We start from the raw sequence: 20037 nt of genomic DNA, 5'->3' as shown, positions 1-20037 counted from the left end.
AGTCCGGGAACTTTCCGGACAAACTGTGTATATTTTTAGCGTCTTTTCGGCATCGTCATTGTCACCTACTGCCGTGGACGGACGCGTGTGCGGACGAGCGTGCGCGCAACTTGTGCTGTACCGTAAACTCCGCCGATCGAGAATTCAGAATGCATCCGCGAGCGACAGTCTGGAATTCACGACGCGTCTCTGGAGGCTTCGTAGTTAAACACGATCGGTCCGCTGAAAATCGGATCGCGCTGGTTTTATTCATCAGATCGACATTGGAGTCAGAATTTTCAGACAAAGTATTTTCTTACACATTCAACAATTTTGAGATAAAAAAGATCTGCTTTAAAAGTCTCGCTGCAGAAAACTGCGGTGCAGCTTATTATATCTTGACAACTCGTTATCTCGCGCAGCTTTTGTACAGAAAATTGTTTCCAAGTTAGTCGGCGCGCGACTGCGCAGCGACTTCCTATATAATTATGCGAACGGCGACGTTGCGTTCACGATCCTCGCCTAAGTTTCAGTAGTCAGGGTCGATAATTATGCGTTCGGTTAAGTAATTCAAAACGAAGAGAAGAATTGCGAGCCGCGCGCGGAATTTTGTACGACTAAACTGCGCAAACTCGCAAATTGCGCTTGCCGAATGAATATTTATCGGTTGCAATAATGAAGTGCTATTGAAGTGCTAATTAACGCAAGCGGCACTACAGAGTGCCGGTGTTTTCTCGCCGACAGCTGTGCGAGGCCGTTTTGCTGGGATAAAAATAACCGCGGGACAATAAAAATGGCAATTATCGGCGCGGCACAATTTTAACTGTGCCTCGCGCACTAAGTGTGATCTCATCGCTGCGGCGGTAAAATTGTGTCAGCGTATTTCTCATGTTCAACGAATGCGAAACGCGGTATCGTAAGAATTAGGCAAGAAAGCTTGTACGTACTCGCATTACGTACTCGTGTAACTTTCAAGTTCAAGACGAAGCCTTATATACGTTCGCGTACATAACTCATGCGTTACAAACGACGTCCGTTTACTCTGAAATCGTTGCTTTGTGGCGCGTTTACCTGCAGTTCGCTGAAAATTTTTAAGTTTTGCCTCCAACTATATTTGTCTGTAACTACCTTGCAAGTAATTTTACGTTTTAGTGAAACGTGAGAAATTCTTACACAAAAATACCGCTTCGAGGCGAAGAGTTTCTCTATAATATAAAATCTCGAAAATATAAAAAATCTTTTCCGCAAGTTTTTATTGCGAACAAAAGAAACACAAAACATTTAACAAAGAAAAACCCGATAAAGTTCTAGAAAATTACAAACCCAACTAAAAGTTAAAAAGAAGAAACTTCTTCCTTCGTGAGCGAAGAAGGAAGAGCTAAACTATTCCTCCTCCGATAAGCGATTCCTTGAATGTCGGACTTCTCGGCGTAGCCGCGCGCGCTCAAAGAAAGAGAGTGATTATGATAAGTTTCTTGATGTCTGTAATGCCCCGACGATCGCTTTGACTGGCACAGATCGACCGCAGCCACGCGTGGAATGCAGCTATGCATCTCATTCGCCGTTCGACGTCCACCCGGTGAAAACCAGCGTGCAACGCGCGCGCGCACGAGGCGAGACACGCGGCAGATCGGCGCTCAAGTGCGTGTATGTACACTAGCCGGATAAAGAGGTCGTTGTAAATGCCCCAACGTTAATTCGCCGCAAGTTTTGTAGGACGCGCCGCGCCGCGCCGCGCGTACGAGGCAAGCCCGCTTCGTATGCCGAAGCGTTTCAGCGGTTTTACACCTGTGCGTCCCGCGCAGTCTTTTGGACACACATCGAACGGTTTCTCGTCGAGAGAGGGTCGATGTCCTACCAAACTCTTCCTAATCGTTCTGCATCGCACCTCGTCCGTGACCGTTCGAGAAAGTGTCTTAAAATTACCACGATCCTGACAAACTCAAGCTTCAAAGCTTATCACGTGTCTTTAACGAATTTCGACCTTAACTTCCTAAAAGTAGTAAAACATACTTCGAAATGTAAAGACTACGTCAAATTCTCTTTGATGAAATCTCGTTACAGACGGTAAGTTGGCATTGCAACTTCCACAGTCGACACCTTTAATTTCCGGTACGATTCCTCCCGAGTCGAGCAAGCAAAAAGTTTTGCGCAAACTGGCAAGACGATTTAGACTGTGTATCGGTGCAAAAGTAAAAGACGCGAACCGACTTGCGAATTGACAACGTAAGAGTATTACAATAAAATATGTTAGTGTGTTCTCTTTTTTTTCCATTTTGGTGAAAACAAGAAAATCTTGTTTCTTTCGAAAGAGTTGACCTTTCTTTGTCACGAGAACAACGACGAAATCGATTTCGACCCCGTAGAGTCGAGTGTAAAATCGAACGGTTCTTTGCCCAGGTCAACGCCTTGTCACGAACGTCTGACAATACACTTCGACCGACTGTAGCGATATATGGTCTCATACTTAATGATACATCGCTCCGCGATTGAAATGCACGTCGCACTTGAAACTTCCGCTGGTGTAACGTTATGAAACGACTTATCGGATCGATTATTGAGCGTCGACATTGAAGCGACACTGAACTTCAGATTTGGCGTCGCGTAAAAACCCCTTTGTCGACTTCGTTTGTTTTTCACGAGCAATTGCGCGGTTATGACTGATTGGCGCGTATCTCTCTCTCGTGAAAGAAAGTCGAGAAAGTCGGATATAATTAAACGGTAGCGCATATCGAAAGTTTCTTGATAAACGAACGAAAGCCGCGACGCGAATCGACCGGGTGGCGAACTGTATTAGTTGCAAAAGCGCGCGCGTTTTATCAAACAACAAGTCTTTTATTCATTTCCGTTTCGTTCGCGCGTTGTGTAGTTCGCGAGCTGCATCCGTGCGAGCTGCAGTTGCGTGCATTTCGACCGAAAGTGAAATTGCGTGATAATGATTGCGTCTCGAATTTGATTGAGTTACGCGATGTAAGCTCTCTCGTTAAACTCTTTTACACGTAAATAAAGTATGAAAGATTTTGTAAAGCTGAGAACTTGAAACGAGTAACGATCGAGCGCTACTCGGAACCGAATCAGCGGCCTGTTGCAAATCGGCGTGGCTGTCTCGGATTGCGTTTTCTGGCTTGGTAAGCAACTTAAGGATGATAGTTCCGTTTTATTTATAAAACAGCCGCGCGAAGATTCGCTCGCGTGCGCGCGAAGCGAGTTGCCGGGTTGAACGCCTCGAAGTGCAGCAGACCCGATAAAACTCTAACGGAATGCGCTTACATGCGCTTCGTTGTCACACAAAATTGTCCCGTTCGACTTTTCGTCCGATCGTCACCGCGCCGTCGAGATCTGGCGCGGTCTTGTTGCCGGGTTCGGCGCTAATTGCCAGTTGAAAATAATCGCGTTGGCGGCGTCGATGCGCGCTCGTTCCTCTTGCGTAACGTAAAGCGTACCTGCAGTCACGCTTGGCAAAAAGTGTTACGTCCGTTGCAATTAGAACGAGTAGAAAAAAAAAGACACGACACCTGAATTACCTCGACGGAGGTAATTAAGCGATTGTATATTAAGAAGAGATCATAGACGTTATGGTTTAAGTTTTCTATTGTATATCTGTGCGATTCTCTTTGTTTTCGAAATAATGAAAAAAGCGAGTTCTGAAGACCATTTCCCTTTTGCTCGCGAGAAGAAATATATGAAACATATCTTGTTACTTTCTATTGGTGCGTATCCATTTCTATATTGTTTAGATATTTTAAAGATAATCAATTATTCAATAATAAACAGTTTCTTCTTTGCAGTAAAAAAAATATCCGGTTTCCGCGTAAAAGTCGAACGTCAAATATCATCTCCATATCGTCGCTGCGGTTAAGATTGTCGGTTAAGATTTTTTTCTATACTTGCGGTTGTGTTACGGCGAGACAAATGACGCGAATCGAGTTTCTAGCTAATTTTTAATTGTCGATGTAAAGAGCGGATCTTTCCGAATTAGTAGCGTCGCAAGTTTTGCGGACGGATATCGTCGCACGTGAAATGCGATTTGTGAATTTGCGATTGATCGTTATCGGGTATGTACATCAACGCTCGTGCACGTCCAGCGTCATGCTCAATTACAACTTTCATTCAAGTACGCAAGAAAAAGAAATCTCCACGCCGGGACCCGGTCGTCGTACCCGACGTGGCGTGACTCCGCGCCGATCTGGCTCGACGACCTCTTCTGAGCGAGCATCGATGTCTCTTTTCACGAAACACCTACTTGCTGCAATCGCACGCCTACTTAGCCGCTAGTGTGCCGGAGCTTTGTATGCTCGTGCTGTTTCGTCAAGATTTGTGTCAATATAAATCGTGTGTTGGGGTCAGTTATTAATAAAAACGGCAACAGAAATTTTTTTACAGAATATTGTTTTTTTAATACAAATTTACATTTTTTGTGTGTTAATTTTTGATAAAAATTTAAATTTTAATAGTATAATAAATATTAATTAATATTTATTGTCTTATTAAAATATTAACAAATATTAACAAATATTAATTTTAATAATATAACAAATATTAGTAATTTCTTGTAAAGTTACTAACAATTTACTAATAAACAAAGATGAAATAGAAAGAATTGAGTAGAAAAAATGAATAAAAAAATATTGTTAGTGTTTTTAGAAATTAATAAAATTATTTGTTTAATAAAGTGTGAAGAACGTTTTAGGTGAGTAATTTTTGCAGTGTAAAATTGTGTCGCAACAACCTTTTTTCAAGGTGTCTCCTTAACAGTCTCTACATATCTACTCTCGGTAATAATGCGAACCTTTCTGGACTGGCTCAAGCCCGAAGCGATTAAATCCGAGTTCTACCGGCTATTTTGCCTTCGTGCTGCGTTCACGGCCGCGTTTTCTCGAATAGAAAACTACTTCTTCGACTCCTACGAGTATGGGATTAGAATCGGCACGAAAAGGACATTCATTGAAATAAGATATTGTTTCCAATAAGCAAACCGGTTGTGCTAACCGGTTTGACATCGAAATATTATTTTTAAACGATAAGAAAGGGTTTTTCTTTTGCAAATATAAAAACTTCATTTTTTTACATTTTTGTAAATGGAGCAAATACAATGATTTACTTGTAATATGCGTATGTAGCTATTAAAATTAAACTCTTATTCTTTTTTTCTACACGAATAAAAATTCATCAAGTAAAAAAATTTAGGTCTCAAATCACGACGTTCATCCAATTGTTTCTGAATTCCCGCTGAAAGCCGCCATTAGAGTTCGAGATGAATCTTAGACGTGCAAAGCAAATTCTTCTTTTCTTCTTTCTCTGTTTCGCGTTTCTGACGTCATTTTGCAGCAATCCGGCCGCCACGTGACAGGTATTTAAATGTACCGTATAGCTACCCCCGCAATGGTGTTCATGTAGCAAACAACACGAAAGTCGTCGTGTTCGTCCTTCCCTCGCGTCGCAACGGCCACTCGATGTCTCCTCCACCTTTTCTGCGCCTACGTTCACGGCTGCCTTCTTTCTCTGTCGCACGTTGCTCTCCTACAGGGGAAAGAAGAAGGCACTTCTGTTTCTCAGGTAACGCGCGCCGTTCACCTGGGCAGGGAGAGAGTCCGGTTCTTCAGTCTTGTAGCAGCGGGCCGGAGGGAAGGAGCTGCGTGACCCTGAGAACAATTGTAGGATTTTTGCTTTTCGTTTTGTCTGGTCTTTTCGCGTGATCTCGCTCTTCAGCGTAAATTCGCTCGATGAGAGACGGTGTCACCTTCCCTCTCCCGCCCACGTGAAAATTCATCTTATCGTTATCGGCAGTTCATCCATGCGGTCCGAATCTCGTTCCTTTCTGTGAAGTGAATTGTCATCAACAGACCGTGGACTCGGACTTTCAGTGGTGTTACATGTACCTTGGGACTAGACTGCTGCACCGTAGAACGTAGGAGAAACACATACGTAAGTTTATGAGAGAAATGTGCCGCGAGAATGTTTGAGACTCTCGTCTCAATCGGACGTGTTTGGCTCGAGAAGCGTTGATTTTGCGTGAGCGCGCCTTTCTTTCGAGCAGGCGCCACAGGGTCACTCGCATCGTCTGGAGAATTCGAGAGAATACGAAGCCAAATTCAACGTGTTTTACAGTACAGCTAGGTAGTAGGTCCTTTTGAAGAAAAAAAAGATCTCCCGTGAAGATGGCAGTTTTCCACAGAAATTATCTCGCAAGAAGGGTTCAAACTTTTTTTTAATCTTTAACAGATACGATGCAATGAAATGCGAATCTCTCTCTCGCCAGTGTGTGTAATTGCAAAACTCTTGATTAAATTTTTGATTGGAAATATGTAGAAGAAAATCACAAAATTGTGTTTTGTTATTATGATCTCAAAGACGTCTCGAGTTTGTTTGACATTTCTTCGACTCTAGCAATTGTAAACATAATAATCTCATACCAAAAACAGTTTGAATGACTGAGATAAAAGAAAGTAATTTTCTATTTTATCTGAACACCACACAGTTTTCTTATGTTTATTAATATTTTCTACTAAAACTTTAGATGATTTTCTGTGTACAGTCACGGGATGTATTTATGTATATCCATGACAAAAATGCCTCTGGATACATGTGTCGAAATTGCGTATAATTATATGTGTGGAAATCATTTACGACTACGCGAGAGATGTCGAAATTTACCGTTCACAATCTTACGCCTGCGATTTTCGAATTTCAAGAAATACACAACTGCCGATTGTTGATACGCGTTTGTTTATATTCTCGAAAGTGGCAAACAAAAACAAACGAAATTTATCGTAAAAGCGCTGTTCTATCGGAAAATGAAATGAAGCCGCTCAATGAGCGCGCACGCATTTACGCAAGAGCAGACATCAATCATTACGCAACACTTGACAAAAGTTCAACATGGATTTTTTTATAAAACATCAAAGAATCATGTAAATTTGCACCGGTTTCGCAGCATCTTCGCGCGCAGAAAACACGTGAATTAAAATAAAACAAAATACTGTGCTAATTGAATTAGCGATTTAACGATCTAATCTATGATGTAAACTAAGTAAGTCCATTCTTTAAAAAATTTATCTGTATGAGTAGTGTGAGACTGACTCTGCGTATCATGAAACTTAATGCTACACAGACCGTGTCATTTATTTCTCACGTTGATGTAACGTTAGGTTACACGCGCAGATTTTTTCAAGCAAGTTTGAATGTTCATTTTTCTGACTGTAAATAATCTAAATACTTCACACAATTCAAAATTTCAGTGTTACATCAATTTGTATAGATGATGTAAATTAATTATCTACTAAAATTTGATATTTTACGTATATATGTAGGTGAAATGCACATTGTGTATATATATATATATATAATTTACGGAAATCAGAAGCTTCTTCGTGAACTTCCTTTTCCGATGCTCACAAACGTGTCACGTCGATCTCTCAGTCAGTTTTTGCGTTGCAATTCGCGGGATTTTCTTTCGCGCATGTCGTGTTCGACACATCGCTACCGGCTCGATTCTGCGCACGGGGTTGCGTGTGGCAGAACTTCGCGTTGTAAAGCACTGTAGGAACGCGCGTAAATATAGAAGAGAAAGTTTCTTGCTTCGTAAATTTTATATACGTTGCCTTCGCTCTTCGTTCGCGCTCTGCGTTTGTAAAATGCTAATAGGATGTTTGAACGAACGAAATTACGAGTTTGCGCGCATTTGCGCGCGAGCTTCAAATGATTTAAAAATGCGCACTCGGCATGGATAATTTCCGCGGCATCAAACGCAGTTGCAAACTTCATCCACAAATGCCGCTTGGTTGCGAACGAGAAGAGAACCGCGATCCATCGGATTCCTTTGCTTGTTTTTTCTTTTTTTTTGCAATTTCTTTGCCTGAGTTGTTGGATTAGAGATAAACAGGTTCTCTATTCACGCATATATAATTTTTTATTGTATACATTAAAGTTTATAATATAAATATGTTTATTGCAGAGAACGGCATGATATATTACGTCATAAATATTTCCGCTGCTGTAAAACAGCTTTGCTTCTGAGTCCAGATAGTTTCTTGCGCGAAGAGAAAGAGAGAAATTATTGTAGAATATAATCTACGATACATTTATCAGAGATTATAAAGTATATTTTTTTATGTTTGGAGAAAGTTCTCTATTTCGATGAACTAGTTCTTATTTATACTGTTTGAAGAACATTTGCATTAGATAAAATTCTTTATGACGTGACCTAAAATACTTTCAACGAAGGTTAATCTCTCTGCCATTATGGCGGCAAAGAGAACATAGATCAGCCTTGCGGCTTTTGATAGGTGGGTAGGTAGGTAGGTAGCTGGGTAGGTAGGTAGATAGGCAGGTACATGACTTGGATACTGGCATACAGATAGATAAGTACCCGCACGTGGTATGTACCGAAGGATTCTGATTTCATCTTGCATATTAAAAAAAAGAAGAGAGAGAGAGTTTTTCTTCTCTCGTTTTTTTTGGTGATTTCTTCAGTTCTTACATCATTTTATATTTCGTGAAATTTTTATTTAAAAAAAACAAATCATTAGAATTCTGTTACCATATGACACGTGACATTCGTGATAGAGAGAGATATATATATATTGTATGATTCAACAACGTTCTTCAGTAATATTTTATTTAAATATATGAACGACCACACACATTTGGAATTCGAATTTTTGCTACACCTCGCTTGAATCCGTGACTTAACGACAAATTCGTTAAAGCTATGACGTTACTACTTGCCTGAGATTTACCGTTAGTCGCCGACGGCTAGAGCATATCATCGCCGTGAGAAATTCTAGTCACGTAACAGAGAGAGAGAGAGAGAAAGAGAGAGAGAGAGAGACACTTAGATGACCACCTCGAAGTTCTCAAACAGCCATCGATTATTATTAGTAATTGTTACAGTAATCGTTGACCTTATATATATATATATATATATCTTCACTATTATTTACACAGACTTAACAAATTACAAAATAGCAGTAAACTTATCAACGATTTTTCGGTTTGTCGCGCAAACCGCAAAATATTATTATACTACTCTCTCGTGGAATCTCGTGGCTGTTATCGCACGCGGTCGATAAAACACGCGCCGCGCGCTTTTCTCTTGTCGCCCCTACGTGATGCAGTCGCTGTTTTACGGTGACGAGGATCGTAATTGTGGCTTTCTCGGCGCTTGATGATAATCGCGCGGGCACATTTTTTTTTCCGCGCTGTCAAACGTCCGTGATGCAGCTGCGCCATGACGGTGTGCAACTTTGCACATGACCACGCCCCGAGTGCAACAACATTGCGAATTATAAAGCGAAAGAATTGTGTGCTCGCTCGGCTGGCATCCCGCGCGGCTCCTTCGGCAGCCGCGCCTCGTATTTTCACCTCACTTCGCCGCTCCTCCACATCGCGAATGCATCTCGTTCGAATCGCACGCGCGGCCGCCACGCCGCGCTTTTGCACGTGACCGCCGCGTTCGCGACAGCGCGGCGCCCGCTATATCTCATGCTTTTCTCGGTCGACGAACTGCAAGAAATGCGAAATTGCACGGTATCGGCGCGTCACGGGTCACATCGGGTCGTCGTGTACAAACTATTCCGCGATTCTGGAAGTCTTGGTCTTTATTAATCACGTAACGCGTTCTCGTCTTGTTAGTTTTATACACAGTTCCTGCAGAATAAATTGTGCAGTTTGGTTTAATAAAAGATCGACGCTCTGAGATGCCTATCAGAAAGAAAACTAATGTTCTCTAGAAGAAAAAACTGCCATAAATATATAAAATAAAAAATATACTTACTGTCGTGTTTTTTTTTTTTTTTTGATTGGATAAATTTATATGACACTTTTTTGCGATTGCTGAAGAATATTAACAAAGCGGTTAAACAATGCCTGCTCGTCTCTGAAAACGAACGTCACGTTTCTTCGCGACGTTCACTGATCGCGTGACATCGTCGTTTGCAGACGGCGACAAGCTTTATCGGTCAGCGAACCGTGAGAATAACGCGCGGTATAACAAACGTGTTAGGTAGATAGGCGATATCGCGAGAAAACGTGTCTCAAACCTCGACCCTGAATTTTCATCGGCCGCCACGTGCATCCCGCATTCAGGAAACAAACGGTAAACGCCAGAGGCCGGCCTTAATGAGGACGATATGACAAAAGTCACGCTCACGAGAATGACGAGCAACACGGCTGTGCTTAATGACGTTCCCGTGTCCTTCGCGCGATATAGAAAAACAGAACACAAAAATCCATTAAAGTAGCGTTCTGTTAAACTATTTTTTAACAAGTGTATCTCATATAAATTTATTTCAATCTTTGTGTTTTTTAAATTACAATTTAAAAATATACATTAGCACGCAAACATATATATTACGTGACGTTTGATGATCTATAAATTGGCTTACATTTCGCGTTAATAACCAGTTTCAGTAATGGGCGATAGTTGCTCGGTCGCTCGTTGCGTCAAGCTCGCAGACCTAGTGGAATACCGCGGAATAATTTAACGGTAGCCTGTGCTAATTGGTGCCTTCGTTTATACGAAGCGAGAAGCAAATAAAATACGAACATGTGAGTTACAATACCGAACGGAATTAGAAGAGAATTGAGACAAAAAATTACTTGTTACATCGCAACGAAGCCGGGCTGAATTTCTGGAATAAATCGTGTGCGATCCTCGCGTCGACTTGTGACCCTAATAATACCCGGCTACTATATCTCACGTACCAGAATTCCTCAATTCTGAAAGCGACGACGGGAAATGCGTCATATCAACGCTATTGAGTGAAGAACGCAGGTGGCTCCAAGAAGTCCGGGACTGGGATAATACATTTTCACAATCGTCGGTCAGGCGAAAGAAATGCCGACCGACTGGTCGTTTTACGATCCGGTGTTAGATACCACTTTCGACCATTGTACGGTCGACCAGAGCGCTGCAATGCCGTAGAAACGTTTCGTTTTATCTGTCGTTGTGTACCGCGCGTGTACACGCGTTGTGTCGTGAGATTAAACGCGCTCATAATCTTGGTCTCTTAAGTAAGTAATATCCTGTCTTTGCGCGTAAAAAACCGTAGGTGTAGTTTTTTAGAAAATAAATTGAACGGGCAGATGGCGAAGAAATTAAAGCTCGCTTGCGCGCGGCAAGGAACAAGCCTCGTTGTATGCTAACGATTGCGAATGGCAGTGACGAAAGAGGGGGAGGTCCACATCCCGACCTTTCGTACAAAGGCGAGTCTGCTCAAACTTCCTTTAGAACATAATAATTCTCACACAAGAGAGTCTGAAAGGTATATAGTCTTTGAAAATACACCCTTTAATTTCCCACGCGTTCCTCATTATAATTCAAGTTCTACGCTTCGATAAACGTCTGTCAACAACATTTTTTTCCAGACTATTTATTTTTATTATATTTATTAAATTATGTACAATAAAAAATTAATGAAGAGACATTCGTGACGGTGTTATCAAGTGTGCCATGTCGTGCTACTTTACGTACATCGTTACGTAAAAAAAAAAACATACAAGAGAAAACGCTGGTTTGGGATGACAACCGGAAATTAGATCATGTCTTGTTACAGCGCGATGTCGAAGCTGCGCTCGCCAATTCATCCAAGACGTGTATAACGCGATTACGGTAACACTGAGGTAATCAGGCCACATGTTGTTTCCATTCACTAAGAGGCGCGACGGCGTGCAAAATTCTCACGGAGTCATAGTCAGCCGCGTTTTATTACGTTTTACGTAAAGGATAATGACTGAGACGTCTTCTCCGCGCGCAATTCTTTAATTCAATTCTTCCTATCTTATAATCAATTTTGAAATCTTTCATAGTTCGTTGTTCTTTCTTTGGCAATGTGTTGTATGTTCTGTTGCGCAAAGTAAACATCTCTCATTGTGTCCATTAATTAAGAGCGACAATTTTTTGAAAAAATTTTTTTCACAAAGAAACAAGCGGTTTGGTAAAACAATATTATTTATAGAACGTGGCAATAACAAAATGCAATTCCACGATTAACAAAGTGGTATAATTATTTCTAGTAGTACATATTATTGTACATATACTGTTGTATACTATTATATTGTACATGAGCTACTGTTATATATGGAACATAAGATAATGATTACGTAAACTTCTCGTGTATCACGTGGGTCGAATACATCCGCGAGGAATCCGATGTCACGATGTATCGATTACCAATTTAGTCATGGACCGGATACGTTGCCGACGATGGAAACCGGAAGTGGTCGGCCGACAATACGCAGCGGTACTTCATTCGTGATTGCCGTATTTGAGCAATACGTTCATGTGCGTCCGTGTGTACATCTTATCGAGTCGATGAACTCGAAGAAGCCTATGTCTGTGTTAAATGAACAAAACAAAGTTTTGTAATTTCGAGCGTCGTTGGAGTCATCTTTAAAAGCGAAGAGAACACAGGAAGATACATTTTGCATTCATCTCGGAAATGTCGCAAACCAATGAACACGATTATACGCGCCTCGCAAAAACCGTTCATCCCTTCATCGAAGAGACATTTTAGAGAAAAATATTGTATTTCACGTAGGCAAACTCGATTTCACTAACTTTCATTATCGTGTAATTATCTAATAAACTGAAATATCACTTCTCACAATTAAAATCACTATTACGAATTCCGTTTGAGTTGGAGCGTGTGATTTTCGTTTCGAAAAAAACAAAACGTACGTCTGTAAGTAGCAGGTTTCCTGAATAAAAAAGCAGATATATCGATACTTGTATTTAATTTCGATATCTCGAAGAAAATGCGCGTGAGAAATGTATGAAACGAGAATTCACCGCCAATTAAGATAAAGATACGTTCGGAAGATACCGCAATTATATTTATCACAAATTGCGGTATCAGCGACACCGTCGGGCGCGCGATATGATATTAAATGTGACGGTAAAAAGGTGATAAAACCTTGAGAAATTCGTTACCGTAGTTTCACAGAGAGTTAGAAAAATTAATCGCTCTGGGAAGTGTTTTTTTTTTTTTTTTTTTTTTTTACGAAATCCGTTCGGAAGAAATATACGAAGGATATGATACAGGAGCGCAATTAAAGACAGTGACGTTAGCTAGTCGTTATACAGATTGCAGTCGGTACGCGCGATTCTGTGCTTCAAATTAACTCTAAATATCACATTTATTACTGTAATTAAAGACGCGCTCGCGCAATCCGGAATCGCCTTTTATTACGGTTTATACAATATAATTGATCGCGATGTAAGGATCAAGATACAGCCAGGATATCCAGTTAGAAAGTATGTTTGCAGTACTATCGTAATTACACGACGATGCGAACGTTTCCTGGTAACACGTAGAGACCGTTATTCGGCACACTGCGCGCGGAAGATACATAAATTTGTCCACAGCAGCTGATATCTCGCTTGCAATATCTCGCTACACTTTGACTGTCTGGAAAATGGCAATTTTGTATAATGCACGTTCCCCGATACGCACTTGACCGCGTACAAACGCGAAACGTCTTCTCTCAAGTTAGTTCGAAGAAGAATGATTTTGTTGCATAGTCATAAAATAACTTGTTGGAGACCTTGCCGCTGCTCTGTTTTTTTTTTTTTTTTTCCTAACCAGGATCGTATAAAAAAACGCGCGATTTCTCGATTGGAATGATGTAAATCGTTTATTACGGATTTGTATCCGATCGTCTGGCACAGTTTGCCGATCGATTTCCAGTACCGAATTATCCTTCGCGTTCTTTCACGCTCGGCTACCGCGCGAAAAGCACAGAGAACGCGCGCTCTCAGAAGTCATTGCTCGCTTTTTACACGCACCGTTTCGTGCACCGCTTAAACAGGAAACCCGAATACTTTCTAGCGCTGACCTACAGTCAGTCAGCGCCTGAGATCCTTCTGTCCGATATTTATGCGTAATTATCTTTTTTATCCTCACCAACGCGAAGTCGGTAATTAACGATTGTGAAGTGCATGAATGATACGCAACTCGCACAACGCTATTAATACACAAACCGACCGGTAACATTGTGTGCAAACACGACAACGAGCGTCTTTACTATTTCCAACAATCTGTCGTTTAATTTAAATATTTCTTGCGTGCGTTCATTTTTTATGCACGTTCAGCTTATAAATAGATAATAACGAACATTATTCCCCTCTGTTGAATTATTCGCACAATTGACATTTAAATTCCCTCGGAGAACGCGAAGGGTATCCCGTTTCAGCATGATCGTGTTGACAGCGCATATTAGTTCTTAATATTTTATCAAATGAGCCTTGGGAATTTTTCATGCGCGAAAATTCTTCTCTGATCGAAAGATATCTCGAAACACGCCCTCGCGCGCTCAAAGGAATTAAAATATACAAGATGCGGAAAAACAGGTTTAACTTCTTTCCGTTTACCTACTATCAAACATTACACGAGGAGCAATTCGAAGGACGGCGAGCGATGGACTTGCTCGATTCCATTTTACCGGTTTTGCATCACAAACAGGAGCAGGACGATCCGCACACACAGACGCGCGTCGATGATGTTTCCTCGGGAGAAGAAAACGCTTCGTTCACACCGCGATGTGTGTTTGTACATAAACATTACACATAGAAACGCGCGTACGTTGTGACGCGCGTCCGGATTCCCTGCTAAACCGTTATAATCGCCGAGAATCGACTATCGAACGGAGCGCAACGCGGCCGGGGCGTTTAGCTCACCGCAGGAAGTTTTCCTGCCGCAACGACAACGATCGTAATCATGCGTAATCGTAATCTCGTCTCGCGGTCGGTACCGATAGCTACTTCCTGCGGATTGTAAAATCTAACGGGTCTGGCGATTCAGCCGAGCGATCGAACCTCCGTTCAACATCGGGACGACAACGCGCGCCCGCTTCTTACGCAAGTACAGCACAAGAGGAGACTCGCAAGTCTCATTCCAACATGCAAATTAACTTCTTGCGATCTGAAATATTTCGCAGCGGATGGAAGAATCAAGAAATGAGAAGAATTAATTCCACAATTGACGTACCCACGGAGTAGTGACAGTAATCGACTCGTTATCTTCTTCTTCTTCTTCTTACGAAATCACGAAAGTTCCTAACTGCGTGTTCGACCATTGTTCTTCTGTAAATACCTCTTACTTTTCTGCGTTTCAAATTATTTCAAGTATATCTCTCTCTCTTAATTCGCCGCGGCGAACGAAATCCTGAAGTGTATAAATGTGTGTGATTAAGGAAGAGTTCTCGCGCGAATTGCTCCCACGACGCAATCGGAAGCGACAGCATCTCCGAATCTCCGCTGAGTTCTAATTACCACTTCTTGGTTGCTAATTGAACGTGAGTCGCACGGTCGCTTGCTCCAGTTAAAATATTGCGCTTCTCCGAACGGACAATAGCGCGTCGATTGCATAAAAGCGACTGTGTAATGACGTGAAATATAATAAACTTTCGCGATTCATCGCTGTATGTGTGTGTAATGTCTACTTCGTTTTTGCGCGAAGCGCATACATACATTGTACGAACAAGCTAAGCGCTGCGAGTGTGCGATCGCTTTCCAGCGCTTCCCACGAGTTCGCTCATCCGACGCGCCTCGCGGCCGTTGCGTCACACGTCTGTTCGTAATCGCTTGCGGAAAACGATAATGTATATAGAACGACCTGATTAATCATGTAATTTTATTACATGTCTTGTGGCACAATCGTGGATTTAATTTTATTAGAGTTTAAAAAACACATTTCAAGTGTAAAACAAAATATATTAAATTTATGTATTCAAGAACATATATTAAAGAGATATAAATACACTAGAGATACTCTGTGAGAGATTTATGTTTCAAAAAGGGATTTATTTTAATATAAACCTACGCAAATAAATAAATATGTAGAATGTCAGAGCAATGGATGAGAGAGAATGACGCGTAATGTTCGGAACAGCTTGGTGAAAAACAAATGGTTGGTGCTATTGTTAACAGATATAGGCGCGACTGCAAAGAGGCAATAGAACAAGAGAGAGCGAGAGAGAGAGAGAGAAAGAGAGAGAGAGAGAACGCGGCGTAACGCGTCATCAATAATAATCTCGTGGTCGGCGACGGTTATCTCGGTTACGCGGCGAGGTATGCAACTGCTCCGTGCCACAATTCAGCTACAGAAACCGTAAGGAATTTTATGGGAACCGGTGTGTATTCGACGGTGTGTACAGAAACGGGCGATAAGTCTTCCGCGTTCTTTCGCGATTATGATGAACGCCCGACGAATGTGAAAAAAGTCGATAGATCGCTGTTGGATGACCAATCGTGCGCGGTTTCTAAAAATAAAACGACGCTCGCTAATTTTCAATGCATCGATGACAGAAGCGCATTAGTCATCAAAGAAATCACATACCTCGTTCATACATCGTTCAAACAATATTCCACAATAGTAGTTTAATTACATAGCCGTACCCGTAGAGATGCGAGATTAACGCCTACTCACATAATTTTCTCATCTGTTGCAGGAATATGCTGATAAGAGAGTTGGCGGCCATATGGGTCGCCGTCCTCTTGTGCCATCTTCAGCTAACGGAGTCTCAGGTGAGTGTGATACTATCAAAGTTTCAGCAGAACTTCAAAGAACGTCGCTTCGATCCGCGCTACTTGTGGCTAAATTATTCGCGTTTAACTCGACGCTCGTAGTTTTTTTTTTCCGCATTTATTGCGTCGCGTTTCTACAAATTGAATTCTAAATTTTTCGCTTGTTTGCTGATATATATTGGCATTCTCTTACGAGAAAAGTTAAGTCGCTCAGCGAAACGTGACAAAAAAAAAAAATATCTCGGGCGCTTTTTAACTTAACCGCGTCGTTCGAACGAAGCAAACTTAAGCGCTCGGCGAGGAGTAATTTCGTTTTACGAGGCGGAAAAAAAGTTGCGGCTCCGCGCGCAGCGGAAGGACGGAAGGAAAATACGCAAGAGATGACGGGACGAGCCCTTTGTAAGGATTCCTGGGAGTTTCTACCTCGGGTTATGAAGTAATTGGTATGTCGGCGACGAGCTTCGTAGGAGTTAGCGGTGTGCCGCGGCTCGTTTCCACGAGATGTGGCATATGTGAGGTGAAAGTGAATTTCTGTGTACAAGCGCGCCCGCGCACGTGCACATGAACACGTACTGGCACTAACGCGCGCCTCCACGATCACAGCAAACACACACACACACACACATACACACGTTGTTACAACATTTTAAACCATGCAGGACGTAGATAGCGCGCGATTCGCGGGAGAAGAGGAAACGTGGAATGCGAAGCCCAGGTGTTTTTCGCGCGCGCGCGAGTAAAGTTGAGTGTTTTTCTTGAAAGACTGACTAGAGTTTCCGTTAAAAAAAAAAAGCAGCAATTTGTCCAGCAATTGGTGGCGGAAAATTAAAATTCTTGTATAGATTTCTCTCGCGGATTGCGTTTAATTTTTCACGCGTTTCTATACTTCACATATACGCTTTTCAGCACTTTCGTTTGGTTTAGAATTTAACGGTCGCCCGCGCGTTACGTTTTCACCTCGCGTAATCCCTCAACGCGCGTCTCCTCGCGTAACAATTCAGTAAACGTTAAAATCTTACGTAATGTCACGTTCCTATTGTAATTTGCTGCGAACAAATTGAGTTTAATAGAAGTTGCACGTGCGCGGCTGCGCACGGTTTCTCATTAAAGCGCGCGACTCAATTTTCGCGAGGCGAACTCGCGCGAGAATGCACGAGAGGGTGCAGCCTTCCTCTCAGAGCTGCCGCAACTCTCTTGCACACTCCTCTCTCGCAGGAATGTAGTCACCGTTATGTCACCGATACACACGCAATACGTACGTACAAAAGCAACGAAATATACAGTCGCGTCCCGGAGTCCGTTCTTCTTGGAGTACCGAAGATACTTTCCTGCCTCCTTCTGGGAGTCGGACACAAGAAACGAAGATTGTCGGACAGATTGCATCTTCACTTTCTCCCGCGCCAGATAACAATGCGTCTGGCACGTTCGAGTATAGTCCGCGGCACTAGAGCCATTGAGCGAAAAAAATGCTACTTCCGTTTGTAAAACGCTCGTGCAAAGTTTTATTAAAACAGATGAAAGTGCAAACTTTCGAGTTTTATTGTAAGTTTTAAAAGCCAAATGTTAAATCAAGTGTCTTTACACAGCATATCGATTTCAGATATTAAATGGCTTTATTCTCTCTCTCTCTCTCTCTTTCTTTGTCTCAAGAAAAGCATCGAAAGTTGATATGTATTGAAGTTCTCTCGAATATCTAGACGCTAAATATTGACACCTTATCACGATGCTGATTGGTTCGTTTTGCAGTTTGCTTCGCATAGCTGGAGACATTGTCAAACGTGTGTTGTTTGACAGTTCAATGTAACATAAAATTACATAAAATTAATAACAGGCACACATAGCGTCCGTCTAGTTCTATAAAATAATAATAAATAAAAAAATCTAAGAGATGTAAACAAATTTGAGTAAAATATATTTTTAAGCACAAATAAATTTTAGGTACAATAAGTGCTAATCTTTTTTTTTAATTTACAAAAGCGCTATTGAGAATTCAGTGGATTTTCGAATGTTAGTATAGGTATACGTGCAGGAATGTCAGATATCTGACTTTAAGCAAACGTCGCATTTCTGTTGCAGGTTCCTAATACAAATGTCTTCATCTGTCCAAACGGTGAGTAACAATATTTATATATTTGCTTGAGCAACACTTAAATCGAACCCTCTCTGCCTTGAAAAGGTTATTTTCGGTTTTAACGTGTGTGTGCACGCGCACACACACACCTGCTCGAGTGAGAGACAGGTTTGAAAAGTTTCAGTGATAAATCAAATTTTTTACTGGAAACAACGTTCAAAAGATCTGGCTTGCGCGTGTGATCTCGCATATTCTAAGCAGACAATTTTTAAAAGTGAGAAAAATGCAAAACAGAAATCACGCGGACGTGTCTATTTATCAGTCACGTCTTTGTGAATAGTTAAAAAGACTCGTGATGAGAAGATGTGATGTGAAAGTCGCACCGTAAAGATTTTTTTCTTTAATTATATTCGGAGACATCGTAGAAATCGGCATTGTTGAGGCGATTGGACGTTAGGTGACTTTTACTTTTGAGATCGATGAATGTTAGAAGTTAGTTCTCTCAGGAATCATGACGAAACAAACGGGGCAATAAAATCGGCTCAGCGATTTTCGAGATTACCGCGGAAATATAAAAACAAGTGTCCGACGTAGCACAGGATAATTTCAGGATATATAATTGCGGGAGAGATAAAAATCATACGATTGCCGAAGAAATTGAATTTTCTCTCGGAAACAAAACAATTGACTGGGTGATAATTCTAGTCGCGAGAAAAAAGTTTGTTCGTAGTTTAAAGCTGTCACGACGCTTTTCGTTCGATAATCTAGTTTTATTGAAAGAAAGTAGTTTACTCTCTGTCGCGAATGATAAAAGTTTAGTTGTGACGCTCGCAAGCGCAGAGAGTTGCAAATAAGGGAAAGATTCTTTTTTTACTAGGTCGCGCCACGTATGCCATTTAAATGAGCAAGGAAGCGCTTTGAATCGCAAATGCAATTATACGCCGGCCGTGCACGAGGATTTCAAAAATGAAGTGCACGCGCGTGTCCGATAAATAAATCTCGTGTGAGACAATGAGGATAAGAGTTCGGCCATTCGTAACGCTGCTCCACTTTTCCTCGTTACTCGCCGATGCAATTAAGTAGGTTGCACGTACCATATGGGACCGCCGGTCGTTACCCATAAGTCGCGTGCGCCGGAAAAATTGCAAGTGCTAGCTATTCTCTTCCGTGTTAGCGAGGTTTCTTTTATTTTCTCGTTCTCTTTCTTTGTACGTCGATTAATCCTCGTTTTGCTCAGTCGCGCCCACGTCTTCACGCGAGTTATTGTTGCATTTCCGTGCAAAACGTCGGGACAAAGCAAAATTATTCTGTGTGTGAATAACGTTTTTCCGTCGATATTTCCGTAAACATCTTAATGTGATAAGTGAAGAGACAAGACCGTAACTTGTAAAACAAAATGTCGCATTTTTAATGCCGATAACTGAATTTAGAGATTAAAAGTAGAATTTTCAATCTCGAGAGA

At 41.6% G+C, this 20037-nt stretch overlaps 1 protein-coding gene across 2 annotated transcripts in view; it reads left to right on the top strand.

The window, feature by feature from the left end:
- The first annotated feature begins 5576 nt into the window (after positions 1 to 5576).
- LOC109852887 (sushi, von Willebrand factor type A, EGF and pentraxin domain-containing protein 1) overlaps positions 5577 to 20037 on the top strand; it is a 35177-nt gene continuing 20716 nt past the window's right edge. For both annotated transcript variants that reach the window (XM_020425730.1, XM_020424854.1), the window contains exons 1-3: positions 5577 to 5904; positions 16429 to 16504; positions 18581 to 18614. In XM_020425730.1, coding sequence (XP_020281319.1) covers positions 16433 to 16504; positions 18581 to 18614 — 106 coding nt within the window. In that variant the 5' untranslated portion in view covers positions 5577 to 5904; positions 16429 to 16432. The remainder of the gene's footprint in view (positions 5905 to 16428; positions 16505 to 18580; positions 18615 to 20037) is intronic.

Source organism: Pseudomyrmex gracilis, unplaced genomic scaffold (genome assembly GCF_002006095.1).
Source record: "Pseudomyrmex gracilis isolate BER0280 unplaced genomic scaffold, ASM200609v1 scaffold_0, whole genome shotgun sequence".
Classification (NCBI taxonomy): domain Eukaryota; kingdom Metazoa; phylum Arthropoda; class Insecta; order Hymenoptera; family Formicidae; genus Pseudomyrmex; species Pseudomyrmex gracilis.
This window is presented reverse-complemented; position numbering and strand designations above follow the sequence as displayed.